Raw genomic sequence first — 20,336 nt, 5'->3', positions numbered from 1 at the left:
ACTCACCCCTCCTCTCCCGAGTGACTTTACTCAAGTCAAGTCAAGTTTATTTGTCACGTGCACATACACGATGTGCAGCGAAATGAAAGTGGCAATGCCTGCGGATTGTGCAAAAGAAAAATTACAATTACAGCATATAAATTAAAAATTAATACAGAAAAGAAAATGTGGTCCCTGGAGATATAATAGTTAACAGTCCTGATGGCCTGTGGGAAGAAACTCCGTCTCATCCTCTCCGTTTTCACAGCGTGACAGCGGAGGCGTTTGCCTGACCGTGGGAGCTGGGACAGTCTGTTACTGGGGTGGTCGGGGTCCCCCATAATCTTGCTCGCTCTCGATTTTAGATTTAGAGATACTGCGCGGAAACAGGCCCTTCGGCCCACCGAGTCCGCGCTGCCCAGCGATCCCCGCACGTGCGTTAACACTATCCTACACACACCTGGGACAATTTTTACATTTGCCCAGTCAATTAACCTACATACCTGCACGTCTTTGGAGTGTGGGAGGAAACCGAAGATCTCGGAGAAAACCCACGCAGGTCACGGGGAGAACGTACAAACTCCGTACAGACGGCGCCCGTAGTCAGGATCGAACCTGAGTCTCCGGCGCTGCATTCGCTGTAAGGCAGCAACTCTACTGCTGCGCTACCGTGCCGCCCTACACCTCCTGATGTATAGATCCTGCAGGGGGACGAGCGTAGTTCCCATGGTGCGTTCAGCCGAACACATTACTCTCCGCAGGGCCTTCCTGTCCTGGGCAGAGCAGTTCCCAAACCAGACTGTGATGTTGCCGGACAGGATGCTCTCTACAGCCCCAGAGTAGAAGCATTGAAGGATCCTCAGAGACACTCTGAATTTCCTCAGCTGTCTGAGGTGGTAAAGGCACTGCCTTGCCTTACCCACCAGTGCGGCAATGTGTGTTGTCCATGTCAGATCCTCTTTGATGTGGACTCCCAGGTATTTAAAGCTGCTCACCCTACCCACAGGCTTGGTTCTTGGTCCTCCAAAATATTCCAAATGGAATTTAAACTGGAGGTGGCGGAGTGTGGACTTAAGCAAGAAGGGCTTCTTGGAGAAGAAGAGCTGCCTTAAATGTAGTTGTGTCTGGTTGAGTAACTATAGCAATAACAAGGCTTTACCTTGCACTAAACATTCTACCCTGATCATAGATCTGTACATTGTACACGGCTCGATTGTAATCACGTGTTGTCTTTCCACGGGCTGGTTAGCACGGAACAAAAGCTTTTCACTGTACCTCGGTACACGCGACAGTAATCTAACCTGAATTCTCCCCCCCCCCCCAGTAACGACCTCTCGAGGTGTAGACAACAGACAATAGGTGCAGGAGGAGGCCATTCGGCCCTTCGAGCCAGCACCACCATTCAATGTGATCATGGCTGATCATTCTCAATCAGTACCCCGTTCCTGCCTTCTCCCCACACCCCCTGACTCCGCTATCCTTAAGAGCTCTATCTAGCTCTCTCTTGAAAGCATTCAGAGAATTGGCCTCCACTGCCTTCTGAGGCAGGGAATTCCACAGATTTACAACTCTCTGACTGAAAAGGTTTTTCCTCATCTCCGTTCTAAATGGCCTACCCCTTATTCTTAAACTGTGTTCCCTGGTTCTGGACTCCCCCAACATTGGGAACATGTTTCCTGCCTCTAACGTGTCCAACCCCTTAATAATCTTATACGTTTCGATAAGACCCCCTCTCATCCTTCTAAATTCCAGTGTGTACAAGCCTAGTCGCTCCAGTCTTTCAACACACGACAGTCCCGCCATTCCGGGAATTAACCTAGTAAACCTACGCTGCACGCCCTCAATAGCAAGAATATCCTTCCTCAAGTTTGGAGAACAAAACTGCACACAGTACTCCAGGTGCGGTCTCACTAGGGCCCTGTACAACTGCAGAAGGACCTCTTTGCTCCTATACTCAACTCCTCTTGTTATGAAGGCCAACATTCCATTGGCTTTCTTGTAGGATGGAACTGCAGGTGCTGGTTTACACCGGAGATAAGACACAAACTGCTGGAGTAACTCAGCGGGACAGGCAGCATCTCTGGGGGACGTTTCGGGTCGAGACCCTTCTTCAGACTGAGTCAGGGAGAGGGAAACGGGAGATATGGAAGGGTAGGGTGTGAAAACGAGGGTTCAAAGGGGATGAAAAATCAAGGAAAATGCAGAATTGTTAGCCAGGGGAAGGTGACAACGAGGCACGCACAAAGTCAACTTTAATCAGGAGGACAGTCAAACTAGTCAGAGAACTAGGATGGGGGGATGGAGAGAGAGAGGGGGTGGAAAGCAAGGGTTATGTGAAGTTAGAGAAGTCTATGTTCATACCGCTGGGGTGTAAGCTGCCCAGGTGAAATGTGAGTTGCTGTTCCTCCAATTTGTGTTGGGCCTCACGTTGTCAGTGAAGGAGGCCCAGGATAGAGAGGTCAGTGTGGGAATGGAGGGGGGGATTTAAAGTGTTTGGCAACGTGAGCAAAGGACAGGAAACCCTCTCCTTGCCTCGCCTCGCCGTGCCACAAATCAACCTAACGTCCCGTCCACCTGCGAACTGACAGTGAAATCACTCACAATCCGACTCTTCACAGAACGAGAAAACTCTTTTATTTCACATCTACAGACACGGAGAGAGAGTGGAAATTGTGGGAGAGAGGGAGAGAGAAAGTGGAAAGGGGAGGGAGAGAGAGAGCGAGAAAGCAGAGGGAGGGAGAGAGAGAGAGAAAGCAGAGGGAGGGAGAGAGAGAGAAAGTGGAAGAGGGGGGGAGAGAGAGAAAGTGGAAGAGGGAGGGGGAGAGAGAGAAAGTAGAAGAGGGAGGGAGAGAGAGAGAGTGGAAATGGGAAGAAAAGAGGTAAAAGGGTAAGAAGGGAGGAAGTGGAAAGGAGTGTGAGGGAGAGAGGAAGCGGAGAGGAGAGAGAGTGGAAAGGTGAGGCAGGGAAGGTGGAAAGATGAAGGAGAGAAAGTGAAAAGGAGAATGTGGAAGAGTGGAAAGGAGAGAGAGAGAGAGAGAAAGTGAAGAGGAAAGTGAGAACGAGGGAAGGAGAGGGAGAAAGGGGAGAGGAAGGGGAAGACCCCCCCTTCCTGATCAAGTTTTCCGTGGGGGGGGGGAGAGAAGAGTCGGTCGTTGCCGCGGTGATAATCTCGCCATTAACCCGCGCGGCCGTTCCCGTCTCTCCGTGGGGTGGGGGTCAGTCCCGGGTCACGGGGGGGTCACAGGAGCAGCCCCCCCCCAGCGTACTCCACCCTCTGTGGGAGAAACACGGACACGGCTCCCGTTAGACACTCGCTCCATTCCCCCCCCCCCACCCCACCACCCCGATCCCCCTCCCGATACCACCCTCACAACCCCCCTCCCCACAAACCCCCTCCCCCACCCGATACCACCATCACAACCCCCCTCCCCACAAACCCCCTCCCCCTCCCAACACCACCATCACAACCCCCCTCCCCACAAACCCCCTCCCCCTCGCGGTACCACCATCACAAACCCCCTCCTCCTCCCGATACCACCATCACAACCCCCCTCCCCACAAACCCCCTCCCCCACCCGGTACCACCCTCACAACCCCCCTCCCCACAAACCCCCTCCCCCTCCCGATACCACCATCACAACCCCCCTCCCCACAAACCCCCTCCCCCACCACCCCCTCCCCACAACCCCCCTCCCCCCCACCACCCCCTCCCCACAACCCCCCTCCCCCACCACCCCCTCCCCACAAACCCCCTCCCCCTCCCGATACCACCATCACAACCCCCCTCCCCACAAACCCCCTCCCCCTCCCGGTACCACCCTCACAACCCCCCTCCCCACAAACCCCCTCCCCCTCGCGGTACCACCATCACAACCCCCCTCCCCACAAACCCACTCCCCCTCCCAACACCACCCCCACAACCCCCCTCCCCCACCACCCCCTCCCCACAACCCCCTCCCCCTCCCAACACCATCCCCACAACCCCCCTCCCGATACCACCTCCACAACCCCCCTCCCCAACCAGCCTCTCCCCATAACCCCCCTCTCCTCCCGACACCAACCCACCACCCCCTCACACGACCCCCCTCCGTCACACCACTCCTCTCTCACACTAACTCTACCTCCGCTAGGGGTCGCCAACTATCTCACTCCCAAATAAGGGGCAAGGTGGCGTCACCGCCCCGCGTCCCACTTGACCTCACCCAGCCAGCGGCCACGTGCTCCCGTTCCATCCTCCGTTAGGTGGCGCCCGGATCTACACTGTCCGGGCCTACAGTGTCCGGGCCTACAGTGTCCGGGCCCACAGTGTCCGGGCCTACACTGTCCGGGCCTACACTGTCCGGGCCTACAGTGTCCGGGCCCACAGTGTCCGGGCCCACAGTGTCCGGGCCCACAGTGTCCGGACCTACACTGTCCGGGCCTACAGTGTCCGGGCCTACACTGTCCGGGCCTACACTGTCCGGGCCTACAGTGTCCGGGCCCACAGTGTCCGGACCCACGCTGTCCGGACCCACGCTGTCCGGGCCTACAGTGTCCGGGCCTACACTGTCCGGGCCTACACTGTCCGGGCCTACACTGTCCGGGCCCACAGTGTCCGGGCCCACAGTGTCCGGGCCCACAGTGTCCGGACCTACACTGTCCGGACCTACACTGTCCGGGCCTACAGTGTCCGGGCCTACAGTGTCCGGGCCTACTGCGCCCCCCGGGCCTAATACGGGACAAGGGTGGTCCCCTACGTGACAAACCAATTTAGACCAAAATACGGGATGTCCCGGCTAATACGGGACAGTTGGCAACCATAGCCGCTGCCCCCTTTCCCCTCCCCCTTCCTTCTCCTCTTCACCCCTCGTTCCACCCCCCCTCTCTTTCTTCCCACTCCTTCCCTCCCCCTTACTCCCCGCGTCCCCCTTCCTCCACCATCCACCGTCTTCCCCCCCTCCCCCTCCCTCTCCTCCACCCTCACCCCGCTCTCCATCCTCCTCTCTGGTCCCAGGGCAGTGACTCCCGGCCGTCGCTCGCCCGGTGCCCGGGGGGGCCGGGAGGGGGAGGGGGAGCGAGGAGCTTACATGGGGTCGGGGTCTCTCACCTGGGGCGTCTCGACGAAGGCGAGCCAGTCCGAGGCGTGGGTGGGCAGCAGCCCCATGGCCTGGCACTTGTAGATGGCCAGAGCCAGCCCCAGCAAGTTGCCGATCAGGTAAACCAGGCCCTGCAGCCACTGCTGGCTCGAGCTCTCCAGCAGCTTGAAAGCTGCAAGACGAAGAGGAAACATAGAAACAAGGAAAATAGGTGCAGGAGGAGGAGGCCATTCGGCCCTTCGAGTCAGCACCGCCATTTATTGTGATCATGGCTGATCATCCACAATCAGTAACCCGTGCCTGCCTTCTCCCCATATCCCTTGATTCCACTAGCCCCTAGAGCTCTATCTAACTCTCTCTTAAATCCATCCAGTGATTTGGCCTCCACTGCCCTCTGTGGCAGAGAATTCCACAAACTCACAACTCTTTGGGTGAAAAAGCTTTCTTCTCACCTCAGTTTTAAATGGCCTCCCCTTTATTCTTAGACTGTGTGGCCCCTGGTTCTGGACTCACCCAACATTTGGGAACATGTTTCCTGCATCGAGTTTGTCCAGTCCTTTTATAATTTTGTACGTTTCTGTAAGATCCCCTCTCATCCTTCTAAACTCCAGTGAATAAGTCGAGGAACCGTCGAGCTGGGCCGTGGAGGGCAGGGAACCAGTGGGGGGGGGCAATGAAAGGAAATAAGCGAGTTCAGTATTTCAACTGAGCAGGCGCTGGTCGTAGAGACCGGGGTAGCCACACATTACTTGGCTGTCGACCATCACCCATATTTTGGATTCGAATTAAGCACAGATTTAAGTTGGCCGAGACATATTGGTCAAGTGTCTAATGAAACAAAAAGATCGCTCGGCCTTCTTAAAAGAAATTTCCACGCATGTAGTACATCCGTCAAAGAGAACGCCTACAAGTCCTTGGTCAGGTCGAAAATTGGAGTATTGTGGAGCTGTGTGGGATCCTTTCAACAACAACAACAACAACAAGATCGCCCTGGAGAAAGTACGACGCTGAGCAGCTCGCTTTGTATAGGAAAATAACTGCAGATACTGGTACAAATCGAAGGTATCTCAAAATGCTGGAGTAACTCAGCGGGTCAGGCAGCATCTCAGGAGACTGAAGAAGGGTCTCGACCCGAAACGTCACCCATTCCTTCTCTCCTGAGATGCTGCCTGACTTGCTGAGTTACTCCAGCATTTTGTTATACCTTCAGCTTGCTTTGTATGTAATGACTACAAGTGCAAATCAAGCGTGAATAATACGCTGACTTCTCTCGGATGGGATAACCTGGAGCTCCGCAGAATCAGGCTAAGACTTATTGCCGTTTACAAAGAGATTCACAAAATCACGCCATCAAATCTCCCGTCATCCCAGAGCACCAACCGCCATGAAACAAGACAAAATACCAGTCCCAACATCATCAACTTTCCAATATTCCCTTTCCCTCGGACGATAAGGGAACGGACTATAGAAACATAGAAAATAGGTGCAGGAGGAGGCCATTCGGCCCTTCGAGCCAGAACTGCTGGACAAGGGGGAGGTTTAAATGCGGCAGAAGGGGAGGATGATTAAAGGGGACGGACCAGGGAACGATTAAATAGACTGGGGGGGCGGGAGTCTATTGCAGGGGGTCTATAATCTTCCACCCTCCCCCTACAATGGATTAAAGGGGACGATCTGGGGAAAGATTAAAGGGTTGGACGATCATATGCATGGCTGGGGGACAATGAACAGAGTAGGGCAGAAGGGGAGGATGATTAAAGGGGACGGACAGGGGAAGGATTAAATAGCAGGACAATCAAATGCATGGATGGGGAAACGATTAAAAGGGACGGACGGGGGGCGATTAAAGAGAATGGATGGAGGGGGGTTAAAGGGTAGGGGGGTTAAATTCACTGCCTGAGACGGCGAGCAGGGGAGGGGAGTGAGGGTTGATGGGGTATACTCACTTCCGGAGATGGCCATCAGGGCCTGCAGGGGTCTCCAGGCCATCATACACACCATCATGATGGGGAAGATGGAGATGGTGTTGCCGGCCATGTACATGATGAACAGGTTCATGGGCACCTGCTTCAGCGGCCCCAGCGCCACGTCCCAGCACCGCTGCAGGGGAGAGGGACGGGGCAGGCGTCAGGCAAAGGAAGCATCTCCCTCCGTCCTTCCCAGCTCCCACTACTGTCCCCCCCCCACCCCCTCCCCAACTCCCACCCCTCCCCTTGTCATCGCCCCTCTCCCCCTACCCCCTCCTCTCCCCATCCCCCCTCTCCCCATCCCCTCCCTCTCCCCACCCACTCCTCTCCCCACCCCCCCTCTCCCAGTCCACTCCCTTATTCGTCCATCGCACCATTGCCCCTTTTCAACTCCCTCCATTCCTCCCTCCCTCTTCCTCCTCCCCTCCACCCTCTCTCCCCCTCCCTTGGCCCACTCCCCCTCCTCACCCCAACCTCCCCTCCCTCCGCCTCCACTACCTCCCCTTCACCCTCTTCCTCTTTCCATTCCCCACCTTCCGCTCCTCCATCCTCTCCCTCCCCCCATCCTCCCTCTCTCCCACCCCCCCCAACTGCATCGAATCCCCTCCCCTTCTCCCCCCTTCCCATCCCCTTTCCTTTCTCCCACTTACCCCCTCTCTCACCACCATCCTCCTCTCCACCCTCTCCCTCCCTTTCCCCCTCCGCCTTTCCGACCCCCCGCCCCCCCCCATATCCCCTGTCTCTCCCCCACTCCCCAGCCTCCCACCATCCCCTTCCCCTCTCCCTCCACCTTCACCCACCTTCCACCCGCACCTCTCCCTCCCCGCCCCGTCCCCCTCTCCCTCCCCCCATCCTTCCCTCCTCCTCCCCCGGTCACCTTCTCCACCAGGATGCGGTCGGTCTCCTGGACGCTGGTGTCTGGGAGCTGCCGGTCAGAGTACCCCACGGGGTAGACTACCTCCCCCTGCCCCCCCTGTCGCTCGCGGCTCCTGGAGGGAGAGAGAGTTAGATGGGCCGAATGGCCTGGGTCCTACCCCTCGACCCTAAAACCCCTTTGGCTGCAGCTAAGGGCAGTGGTACCGAGGCCGAGGGTGGCAGTAGAACTGAAAGTTGCGCCCAAGTGTGGCACAAAGGTGCCAGCCTTGCACCCAGAGGTGCTTCAGCGAAGGGCAGTGGTACAGAGGCGGACGCAGCATCCAAGGGTGAGTTGCAAGGCGAACGGGACACCCAGGGTGGCAGACAGAAGCTAAATAGAGGCGCACAAAGTTGGGGCAAGTTGACACCCAATGGTGGCGGTGGATCAGATTGGGGCACCCAAAGGTGGCGTAAAGGAGCCAACCTTGCCCCTAGGGGTGCTGTAGTGAAGGACGGTGGTACCAAGGTGGGCGCGACACCCAAAGGTGGGTTGCAAGACCAGCCGGGCACCCAAGGGTGGCAGACTGTTGCCAACAGGGCACCAATGGGTGGAAGACAGAAGCTGAATAGGAGTGCCCAAGGGTGGCATGAGATGCCTTCCTTGCACCCACGTTTGTTTAAGCCAAGGGCCGGTGGTACCGAGGCGTACTCAGCACCCAAGGGGAGCGGAGTAGGTCTAATTGGGATGCCCGAGGGTGGCGTGGAGGAGCGAACCTTGCACCCAGGGGAGATGCAGAGAAGGGCGGTGGTACCGAGGCGGACGCGACACCCAAGTGTGGGATGCGGGGCCAACTGGGTACCAATGGGTGGCACCAAGGGGGCCAATTTGGGACACTGAAGATGGCGCCGGGGTCGCGCGCGGGGCCCGCCGGGACAGGGAAGGTCAGCCCCTGCGGACCCGGGTCGCGCGGCCCCGCTGTCACCCACCTGCCGCCGCCGCCCGGCGCGAGCTCAAGCGCCCACTTGTGGCGGCGCGCGCGGTTGCTCAGCGACGCCGCCATTCCCGCCGCCCCTCCGCTGCCCGCAGTCGCCATGGCGACCGCCCGCCGCTCCGCCCGAGACCAACCGCCCGCCTGCCGGTCAGCACGACCCGGAATCAATCGCGCCTGCGCACGTCCGCCGGGACGTCACGGCCGGCCCCGCCATCTTGCTGCCCTCAACAAAGATGGCTGCCGCCATGCCCCACCTCCTCCCTCCCTCCCAGTTCAGCCTGTTCACCGCCGGCCCCGCCATCTTGTTGCCCCCAACAAAGATGGCTCCCTCCACCCCCTCAGTTCAGCCTGTTCACCGCCGGCCCCGCCATCTTGCTGCCCTGAACAAAGATGGCCGCCACCATGCCCCGCCCCTCCCCCCCTCTCTGTTTAGTCTGTTCACCGCCATCTCGCTGCGGGGCATCCGCTGCCCATAACAAAAATGGCCACCATAACCCCCCCCCCCACCCTCTCTCTAGTTTCTTATGTTTCCAACACATGTTTTTGGATTTCCCTCCCACAGAACCTTGCATTTCATATCTAATTCTTTTCACTGGTAGTTTGGTGCATTTATATATTAATAATAATAATAATAATGCATTACATTTATATAGCGCTTTTCAAACACTCAAAGGCGCTTTACAGGGATTACTAGAACATAAAGAAAATAAATAGATAAATAAGTAAACGAACAGAAAAAGGAGACAGAAGGTGAGGTGACGGTCAGTGGTTGAAGGCAGTGCTGAACAGGTGAGACTTCAGTGTTGTTTTGAATGTGGTGAGTGAGGAGGAGTCTCTGACGGTTTGGGGTAGTGAGTTCAAATATTGATTTGAACCATATATCTGCTCATTCTCTGCCCTCACCAAGATGGCAACCGGTTCCTATTATGGCATCAATGTTTGTTTTAACTTTATTTTTTAACGCTATTATTTCTTCACTCCATCTTCAGTGAACATTGGCAAATTATTTGTGACTTTTATTGCACGGGATTCATTGAAATTATATTTTGTCTCTTTAAAGTCTAGACTCCAAGTTAAAGTTCGTCACTTCCGCTCCGAGCAGGACCTCACAAAGATGGCCGACCATTTATATAATTTGGAGAAAATCGATAAATATTTTATTGGTTTTAGTTTTCAAACTTGTTTTTGTGAGCGAAATAATAATTATCTATACATAATTATTTTAGCAGTAGAATATTTGAGTGATCTCTCTTCAACCCCCTCTCCTCTACAAACAAGTCTTTGTTCCTCATCAAATTTCCCAAAATGTAATATAAATCTTTTGTTTATTTTGTATGCCATTTAATTAAGATCTTTTTTTACATTTTACTACTTTACTAAACCTTTTTGTGGGGAATTAGCTTATTGACAATCAGGTTCAATGGCCCCATTGCTGAGGAAGCCTTGTTGAGGCAGCATGAAGAGTAGATGGAGTCAATAGAAGGGAGGTTGGTTTGTGTGATGGTCTGGGCTACATCCACAATTCGCTGCAATTTCTTGCGGTCTTGGATAGAACTGTTCCCAAACTTAAGTTGTGATGCATCCTGATCAAATGCTTTCTACGAGTTTGCACGTTCTCCCTATGACACAATACAATATATCTTTATTGTTATTGTACAGGGGTACAACGAGATTGGGAATGCGCCTCCCATACGATGCAATAAATTAATTAGCTAATCAGTATAAATTTATACAACCCAGTGTGGGTTTTTGAATGAGATCTTGTTTCCCCCCACACTCCAAAGATTGTAGGATGTGTAGGAGGGAGCTGCAGATGTTGGTTGTGTAAGGAGGAACTGCAGATGCTGGTTGAGTAAGAAGGAACTGCAGATGCTGGTTTAAACTGAAGATAGACACGAAAAGCTGCAGTAATTCATCGGGATAGGCAGCATCCCTGGAGAAAAGGAATGGGTGATGTTTTGGGTCGAGACCCTTCTTCAGACTTGTCTGGATTTCAACCTGAAATGTCACCCATTACATCTGTCCAGAGATGCTGCCTGAGTTACTCCAGCATTTTGTGTCTATCTGTGTAGGAAAGAAAACTGCAGATGCTGGTGTAAATCGAATGCAGACACAAAATGCTGGAGTAACACAGCGGGTCAGGCAGCATCTCTGGAGAGAAGGAATGGGTGACGTTTCGGGTCGAGACCCTTCTTCAGACTGTGTCTATCTTCAGGTCTGTAGGTTAGTCGGCTTGGTAGAAATATAAATTGTCCCTGGTGTGTGTAGGATGGTGTGGGGATCGCTGGTTGGTGCAGACCCGGTGGGCTGAAGAGGGCCTGTTTCCATTTTCCCTCTTCTCCGCCTTAACCGTGGCCCCAAGGGGCCGGCACCACGAGGTCAGTGAATGCACCCATCACTGCACTCAATGAATCCCCACTCCGCCTGCCTGTGGGAGGACTCGCCTGGTCCTCCCAGGGGCACCTCTCTCCAGCCAATCAGCGGCCGGCGTCGCACAGGTTTCGTGACGGACACTCGGGCCGACCAATAGGAGACTGTCGTCCTTCGGAGGGCGGAACCAACCGGACGATCAATCAGCGGAGGCGGAAAGGGAGGCGGGCCCTCGCGCTCGACCAATCACCGCGGTCATCGGGCGGAACATCAAAATGGCGGCCTGTCTCCCCCCGCCCGCCGGTTGCTAGGCGGCCATTTTGTCGGAGCGGGGGTCGGCCTCGGGCGTCGAGCGAAGGCGACCGGTCGTAAGTGCGCGGGGCCGGACATGAAATGCCCCGGAATAACTCAGCGGGTCGGGGCGGTGTCTGTGGAGGGGGAGGGAATGGGCGGAGGCCGCTCGGCCAGGCTCCCTCTCATCCCTTCTCTCCCACCCCCAGGTGGCGGCCAATCCGGCCGCGTCGCTGGGGCAGAGCGACCAATCACTCGGCAGCGGAGGGGCGGGACGTGTGAGAGGTCCCGCCCACCCCTGCTGATGGACACGCGACCCGACCAATGGCCGTGAGGGGAGGCGGGACCTTCAGGATTCCAGCCAATGATGGAGGTCCCGCTTCCCCAGGAGCCCAGCGGTCGACCAATGGGGGCGCGGAGAGGCGGATTGACGCTGATCTTGGCCAATAGGAGAGAGGGGAAGGGCGGGTCACCGCGACGGCAGCCAATGGGGGGGAGATCCCGTTGAACGACGCGGCGCTGGGCCAATGGGATGGCGGTGTTCGCACCGGCGCCTCCCCCCGGAGGAAGCACCACAGGGTGCTGCGGCTGAGCCCATGGATGGAGACCCCGGGGTGTCACCGGGTCCCTAGGGTGCTGTGGGTGAACCAATGGCTGGAGCACCCCAGAATGTTGTCTTCCCATGGCTGGGGCACCCAAGGGTGCTGCGGCTCATTCCCGTGGGTGGGGCACCCCAGGGTGCTGCGGCTCAATCCCGTCGGTGGGGGACCCCAGGGTGCTGCGGCTCATTCCCGTGGGTGGGGCACCCCAGGGTGCTGCGGCTCATTCCCGTGGGTGGGGCACCCCAGGGTGCTGCGGCTCATTCCCATGTCTGGGGCACCCAAGGGTGCTGCGGCTCAATCCCGTCGGTGGGGCACCCCAGGGTGCTGCGGCTCATTCCCGTGGGTGGGGCACCCCAGGGTGCTGCGGCTCATTCCCGTGGGTGGGGCACCCCAGGGTGCTGCGGCTCATTCCCATGTCTGGGGTACCCCAGGGTGCTGCGGCTCATTCCCGTGGGTGGGGCACCCCAGGGTGCTGCGGCTCATTCCCGTGGGTGGGGCACCCCAGGGTGCTGCGGCTCATTCCCGTGGGTGGGGCACCCCAGGGTGCTGCGGCTCATTCCCATGTCTGGGGTACCCCAGGGTGCTGCGGCTCATTCCCGTGGGTGGGGCACCCCAGGGTGCTGCGGCTCATTCCCGTGGGTGGGGCACCCCAGGGTGCTGCGGCTCATTCCCGTGGGTGGGGCACCCCAGGGTGCTGCGGCTCATTCCCGTGGGTGGGGCACCCCAGGGTGCTGCGACTCATTCCCGTGGCTGGGGCACCCCAGGGTGCTGTGGCTCATTCCCGTGGGTGGGGCACCCCAGGGTGCTGCGGCTCATTCCCGTGGGTGGGGCACCCCAGGGTGCTGCGGCTCATTCCCGTGGGTGGGGCACCCCAGGGTGCTGCGGCTCATTCCCGTGGCTGGGGCACCCCAGGGTGCTGTCTGATCCCAAGAGCGATGGGGTCGCCAGGGACCGTTTCCACGCTGTATCTCTATAAGGGTCTAAAGATCCGGGCAGGACCCTGGACCCGTGAATGGGCATCTTTGCCAGGCCGAGGAGAAAACTGACACCCACCCACCCACCCAGCCCCACCCACCTCCGAACCAGGAGGGCAGAGATCAGCAGTGTGGGGCAGGGTGGGTGGGTGCCCAAATCTTTAGACCCTTAGAGATACAGCGTGTCCTTAAATGATGCAGGAAGAATGTGCCCGATATTGGGGGAATCTCGAACCGGGGGTCACAGTTTGAGAATAAGGGCTAGGCCATTTCGGACTGAGATGAGCAACAAAAAAAATTCGCCCAGAGAGTTGAAAAGGGAGCGGAGGTCAATTCACTGGATGTTTTCCAGAGAAAGTTAGATTTGGCTCTTCGGGCTAACAGAATCGAGGGATATGAGGGGAAAAGCAGGAACGGGGTACTGATTTCAGATTCAAAATGATCATATTGAATGGCGGTATTTATTCACAAAATGCTGGAGTAACTCAGCAGGTCAGGCAGCATCTCAGGAGAGAAGGAATGGGCGACGTTTCGGGTCGAGACCCTTCTTCAGACTCTGAATTACCAATGTAGGAAGTGGTCCCAATTAGTTACTTCTAATTTTGTGTCTATCTTCTTTTTATATATGTATGTGTATGTGTGAGTATGCATTATACAGACTCTGACCTCTCTCTCCACTGCCTCCCTCTCTCCCCCTCCCCTGCCTCTCACTTCCTCCACTGTCCCCCTCCCCTCCCTCTCTCCCCCCTCCATTCTGCCTCTCCCTCCTCCATTCTGCCTCTCCCTCTCTCTCCCCCCCTTCCCTCCCCTCCCTCTCACCCCCCTCTGCTCCCTCTCTCCCCAGGGTTCCCATGCGATGGCGGAGGTTGAGATCTCCCCACGGGCCTACGTGAAGATGCAGCTTCACGCGGCCAAGTACCCGTGGCGGGCGGTGAACGGCCTCCTGCTGGCCCAGCGCGGTGGCGCCGACCCCAGCCAGCCCTGCCTGCTCCTCACCGACTCCATGCCCCTCTTCCACACCAGCCTGGCCCTTACCCCCATGCTGGAGGTGGCCCTGAATCAGGTCAGTGTACCCTGAATCAGGTCAGTGTACCCGCCCCTCCCCCCGACTCACTCCTCTCCCCTCATCCCCCTCACCCCCTCCCCCACCAGCCTGGCCCCCTACGCCCGTGCTGGAGGTGGCCCTCAACCAGGTCAGTGCATCTCAATACAGGGAGGGGAGGGAAGGGTAGGGTGTGAATGGAGGGAAGGGTAGAGGTAGGGTGTCAATGGAAGGAACAGAGGGGTGTGAATGGAGGGAGGGGTTTTCAAGGGAAGGGGAGGGGGGTCTGTGGAAGGGAGGAGAGGGGGGGGCTTCATTGGAAAGGGGGGGTTCAATGGGGAGAAGGGGAGAGGGGTCTACAATAGAAGGGGAGAGATAGGGTGTGGAGGAGGTAGAGGGAGGAGGGTAGGGAGGGGAGGTGGTGGAGAGAGGTGTGGAGGGGTAAGAGTAGGGAGGTGAGGTGGGGGAGAGAGGAGGGTTGAGAGAGGAGGGGAGGGGTAGGGATGGGAGGTGGGGGAGATAGGAGGTTTGAGAGAGGAGGGGAGGGGTGTGGAGAGGGGAGGGGTAGGGAGGGGAGGTGGTGGGGAGAGGAGGTTTGAGAGAGGAGGGGAGGGGTAGAGAGGGGAGGTGGGGGAGAGAGGAGGGTTGAGAGGGGAGGGGTAGGGATGGGAGGTGGTGGAGAGAGGAGGGTGTAGAGGGGAGGGGAGGGGTAGGGATGGGAGGTGGTGGAGATAGAAAGGGAGGGGAGGTGGTGTCGTGGAAGGGGAGGGCTTGCACTGGGAGGTGGGAGAAGAGGATTTCAATGGAGAGGGGTTGGAACTGAAGGGGTGAGGTGTCAATGGAAGGGGAGGGGAGGGAGGTCAGGGGAGGGGATCAGTGGAAGGGGAGGGGGTGATAAGAAGGGAGGGGACGGGGGGTGTTACGAGAGGGGGTGACCCCCTGACCCGCTGTGTTGGCGTACAGGTGGACCTCTGGAGCGCTGCCAACAACCAGGAGATCGCCGGCTACTACCAGGCCAACGACCAGCTGACTGACCGCAGGTCCGTGTCCGCACGGGGGAGGGGGAGGGGGGGATGGTCGCCGGGACCACTGCACCCAAGTCCCACATTCCCGCTGTGTCTCTCTCTCTCTCTCTCTCTCTCTCTCTCTCTCTTGTTCGAAGACAGACACAAAGAGCTGGAGTAACTCAGCAGGACAGGCGGCATCTCTGGAGAGAAGGAATGGGTGACATTTCCGGTTCAGCCCCTTCTTCAGACTTCTCTGTTGCCCTCGCCCTCTCCCTCTCCCTCTCCCCCTCCCTCTCCCCCTCCCCCTCCCCCTCCCTCTCCCCCTCCCCCTCTCCCTCTCTCTCAATTTCAATTAAAAAACTTTATTTGCACGATAAAGAAACATCGTTATATTGCCAAAGTATAGAACATTACATACATAGAAACATAGGAAATAGGTACAGGAGTAGGCCATTCGGCCCTTCGAGCCTGCACCACCATTCAATATGATCATGGCTGATCATCCAACTCAGTATCCCGTACCTGCCTTCTCTCCATCCCCCCTGATCCCTTTAGCCACAAGGGCCACATCTAACTCCCTCTTAAATATAGCCAATGAACTGGCCTCAACTACCTTCTGTGGCAGAGAATTCCACAGATTCACCACTCTCTGTGTAAAAAAAAACGTTCTCATCTCGGTCCTAAAAGACTTCCCCCTTATCCTTAAACTGTGACCCCTGGTTCTGGACTTCCCCAACATCGGGAACATATTTAAAATGCATGAATATAAATACAAGTATACAATGCATGTGTAGATATGCCCCTGTACATATATATATATATATAATATATATATATATATATATACACGCAATACATTTATAGCCTTTTATCGATTGCTACTCGTTCTTGCAGTTGTAAGCAGTACAGCAAGGTAGCACGTTTACCAGATCAATATTAATTTTCTTGGTGTCAATTAGTATCAATTTATGTATGCGTGTCTGTGTACATGTTGGTCATTCACAGTCTCTCAGGTTGTGGCATGCTGTTACGTATTGTGCGCCAAGATGTGCCATATTTCCTTTGCCAAAGATTATTCTCTCCCTCTCCCCCTCTCCCTCTCTCTCTTTCTCTCTCTCTCTCCCCCTGTGTCTTCACTGATCACGACAGGCCTCACTAGGGCCTGGGACTCTCGCTAACTCTGTTGTGTTCTCCCGTCCCCCTCCACTTCCCCTTCCCTCCCTCCCCTCTCCCCCCTTCCCCCCTCCCTCCACCCCTCCCACCTGCAGCCCCAATCTCGTCGCCACAAAGGTCGGTGACCGCGTGGCTGAACACATGAGAGGTGCCGTGCTGATCATGGTGAGTCCCCAGATTCCTGCACCTATTTTCTATGTTTCTAATTTACAATTTACCGAAGCCAATTAACCTACAAACCCGCACGTCTTTGGAGTGGGGGAGGAAACCGGACCACCCGGAGGAAACCCACGCAGTCACGGCGAAAACGTACAAACTCCGTTCAGACAGCACCCGTAACGTAGAAACATAGAAACTAGGTGCAGGAGGAGGCCATTTGGCCCTTCGAACCAGCCCCGCCATTCATATCATATCATCATATCATATCATATATATACAGCCGGAAACAGGCCTTTTCGGCCCTCCAGGTCCGTGCCGCCCAGTGATCCCCGTACATTAACACTATCCTACACCCACTAGGGACAATTTTTTATTTTATTTTATTTTTTTTAACATTTACCCAGCCAATTAACCTACATACCTGTACGTCTTTGGAGTGTGGGAGGAAACCGAAGATCTCGGAGAAAACCCACGCAGGTTCACGGGGAGAACGTACAAACTCCTTACAGTGCAGCACCCGTAGTCAGGATCGAACCTGAGTCTCCGGCGCTGCATTCGCTGTAAAGCAGCAACTCTACCGCTGCGCCACCGTGCCACCCAATTCATTGTGATCATGGCTGATCATCTACAATCAGTAACCCGATTCACCCGTGCCTGCCTTCTCCCCATATCCCTTGATTCCGCTAGCCCCCAGAGCTCTATCGAACTCTCTTTTACATTCATCCAGTGAATTGGCCTCCACTGCCCTCTGCGGCAGAGAATTCCATAAATTCACAACTCTCTGGGTGAAAACGTTTTTTCTCATCTCAGTTTTAAATGGCCTCCCCTTTATTCTTAGACTGTGGCCCCTGGTTCTGGACTCCCCCAACATTGGGAACATTTTGCCTACATCTAGCTTGTCCTTTTGTACGTTTCTATAAGATCCCCTCTCATCCTTCTAAACTCCAGTGAATACAAGCCCAGTCTTTCCACTCTTTCCTCATACGATAGTCCCGCCATCCCGGGGATTAACCTGGTGAACCTACGCTGCACTCCCTCAATAGCAAGGACGTCCTTCCTCAAATTAGGAGACCAAAATTGCACACAATACTCCCGATGTGGTCTCACCAGGGCCCTGCACAACTGCAGAAGGACCTCTTTGCTCCTACACACAAATCCTCTCGTTATGAGAGTAGTCTGGATGGAACCCGGGTCTCTGGCGCTGTGAGGCTGCGGGTCTACCCGTGCTACGATTCTGAATTCCTCCCCATCTCTGCCCGTCCCGGGCTCCGGACTCACCCCGCCTCTCCCGTCCCCTGCAGCTGGACAACGGCAAGTTATCGGGCGAGTACAGTGGGCCAGCCGTGATGGTCTACGAGCGCCAGGACAACAGATGGACCCTCATGGACAAGAATCTGTGAGTTACCTCCGCCCTCTGAACTCTCAACTCTAACCTCGCGGCGCATGGGGGCGGGGGGGGGGAACAAAGCTGGAGGGGGCTGGCGTGTGTCAGGGAGGGAGAGAGTTTGGGAGAGAGAGACAGTTGGGATGGGGGGGAGAGAAAGGGGGAGAGAGAGAAAGAACATGGGGCCACAGTTTAAGAATAAGAGGTAGGCCATTTAGAACAGAGATGAGGAAAAACTTTTTCACCCAGGGAGTTGTGGATTGTTGGGATTCTCTGCCTCAGAAGGCAGTGGAGGCCGATTCACTGGATGCTTTCAAGAGAGAGTTAGATAGAGCTCTTAAAGATAGCGGAGTCAAGGTTTATGGTGAGAAGGCAGGAAGGGAGTACTGATTGTGGATGGTCAGCCATGATCACAGTGAATGGCGGTGCTGGCACGAAGGGCCAAATGGCCTCCTCCAGCACCTATTGTCTATTGTCTTTCAAGAATTTGGAGAGAGGGAGTTTCAGAGAGGAAGAGGATGTTAGAGGAGAGAGGGAGAGGCAGAGAGTTGGCAGGAGAGAGAGAATTGGGAAGAGTGGGAGAGAGAGAGAGAGAGTTTGGGGGAGTGAGTTGAGAGGAGAGAGGGAATTGGGGTTAATTGGAAAATGTGGGTGAGAGAGAGTGTGTGTTCGGGAGAGAGAAAGTTGGGGGGAGAGAAAGGTAAAGTTGTGTAGAGAAAGAGAGAGGGGGAGAGAAAGGGAGAGATGGGTGAGAGAGTGAGTTGGGATGAAGGGAGAGAGGGTGGGGGGTGGGGAGACTTTCGGCCTGAACCCCGGGCCTTGCGTTGTCAGGGCGAGGTGGCGGGACTGGGCCGGGTGAGGGAGGGGTCCGCGGTGGGGGGCCGTGGGGGTGGGGAGGCTCCCGGCCTAACCCCGGGCCTTGCGTTGCCAGGGTGATGTGGCGGGACTGGGCCGGGACCAGGCAGGCACTGAGGGAGATGATGGCCGCCCGGGCCTACCGGCTCCTGGTTGACTTCGACGACCATCTGGACGACATCCGGCGCGACTGGGCCAACGGTGTCATCAACCAGAGACTGGGGGAGCTCACCCTCACCCCCGACATCGACTCAGACTCCTGACCCCCACCCCCCCCACTCCTGGCCCCCACCCCCCCCCCTCTCTGACACCATCCTGACCCACCCCCAACACCCACTCCTAGACCCTCACCCCCAACCCCGACTCCTGACTCCCCTAACACCGACTCTTAACCCCCCCCAACACCGACTCCTGACCCCCACCCTCATCCCAACACCGACTCCCTGACCCCCCCTCCACCTCGACCCTGACATCTGACTCCCACCCTCACCCTGACCCCTCACCCTGACCCCCCACCCCACTCCCACCCTCGACCCCGACTCCTGACCCCCCAACCCACTCCCACCCTCGACCCCTGACCCTTCTCCCCACTCCCACCCTCGACCCCCCTCCCACCCTCGACCCTGACACCTGACTCCCACCCTTGCCCCGACCCCTGACCGCCCACCCCACTCCCACCCTCGACCCTGACACCTGACTCCCACCCTCGCCCCAACCCCGACCCCTGACCTCCCACCCCACCCTCGACCATGACTCCCACTCCCACCCTCGGCCCCGACTCCAGACCCCCACCCCCTACCCGGACTCTCTCTGTAACCACGCCCAATAAAACTGCCCACCTCCACCCCCTGAGTGTGTGTACGCCTGGTGTCTGTCACTCCCCACCCCCTCCCTCCCCACTTCGCAACGTTTAAGAACTGAGCTGGATGATCAGCCATGATCATATTGAATGGCGGTGCAGGCTCGAAGGGCCGAATGGCCTACTCCTGCACCTATTTTCTATGTTTTCTATGTTTCTAACCATTTGGACAGGTACATAGATGGGGCATGTTTGGAGGGACATGGGCCAAACGCATGCGGGTGGGACTAGTGTAGATACAACATGTTGGTCGGTATGGGCAAGTTGGGCTGAAGGATCTGTTTCCACGCTGTCAGACTCTATAACTCTATATAGCACTAGAATTGTCACATGACCTCCCAACTTCTATACTCAGTGCTCTGACTGAGGAAGGCTGATGTGCCAAAGGTATTCTCGACCACCCTATCTACATGTGACACCACTTTCAAGGAACTATGTACCTGCGCTCCTAGATCCCTCTGCTCTACAACACTCCCCATCTACCTGTGAATCCACTTTCAAGGAACTATGTACCTGCGCTCCGAGATCCCTCTGCTCTACAACACTCCCCATCTACCTGTGAATCCACTTTCAAGGAACTATGTTACCTGCACTCCTAGATCCCTCTGCTCTACAACACTCCCCATCTACCTGTGAATCCATTTTCAAGGAACTATGTTACCTGCACTCCTAGATCCCTCTGCTCTACGACACTCCCCATCTACCTGTGAATCCATTTTCAAGGAACTATGTTACCTGCACTCCTAGATCCC

General features: G+C 56.3%; 2 protein-coding genes across 3 annotated transcripts; one reads left to right on the top strand and one right to left on the bottom strand.

Annotated features, from left to right (window-relative positions):
• Window positions 1–2,602: 2,602 nt before the first annotated feature.
• emc4 (ER membrane protein complex subunit 4) lies at window positions 2,603–9,043 on the bottom strand. Its single transcript, XM_078412743.1, has 5 exons — window positions 8,864–9,043; window positions 7,899–8,010; window positions 7,001–7,154; window positions 5,066–5,226; window positions 2,603–3,253 (listed from the first exon to the last, which is right to left on the bottom strand). The coding sequence occupies exons 1-5, from the start codon at window positions 8,968–8,970 to the stop codon at window positions 3,218–3,220; spliced, it is 570 nt and encodes a 189-aa protein (XP_078268869.1). The 5' UTR covers window positions 8,971–9,043; the 3' UTR covers window positions 2,603–3,217.
• A 515-nt stretch (window positions 9,044–9,558) lies between these two features.
• Window positions 9,559–19,592, top strand: LOC144600858 (ER membrane protein complex subunit 9-like). Of its 2 annotated transcripts, none has more exons than XM_078412742.1 (6): window positions 9,559–9,657; window positions 13,950–14,168; window positions 15,111–15,187; window positions 16,423–16,492; window positions 17,788–17,882; window positions 18,802–19,592. In XM_078412742.1, exons 2-6 carry the CDS (start codon window positions 13,962–13,964, stop codon window positions 18,986–18,988), a joined length of 636 nt encoding a protein of 211 aa, XP_078268868.1. In that variant the 5' UTR covers window positions 9,559–9,657; window positions 13,950–13,961; the 3' UTR covers window positions 18,989–19,592. The 2 variants fall into 2 exon arrangements, with proteins under 2 accessions (XP_078268868.1, XP_078268867.1); XM_078412741.1 differs by lacking the exon at window positions 9,559–9,657 and adding an exon at window positions 11,499–11,606.
• The last annotated feature ends 744 nt before the right edge of the window (window positions 19,593–20,336 follow it).

Source organism: Rhinoraja longicauda, chromosome 16 (genome assembly GCF_053455715.1).
Source record: "Rhinoraja longicauda isolate Sanriku21f chromosome 16, sRhiLon1.1, whole genome shotgun sequence".
Classification (NCBI taxonomy): Eukaryota; Metazoa; Chordata; class Chondrichthyes; order Rajiformes; family Arhynchobatidae; genus Rhinoraja; species Rhinoraja longicauda.
Note: the sequence above shows the minus strand (reverse complement) of the source record. Positions and strands in the feature narration are given on the sequence as shown.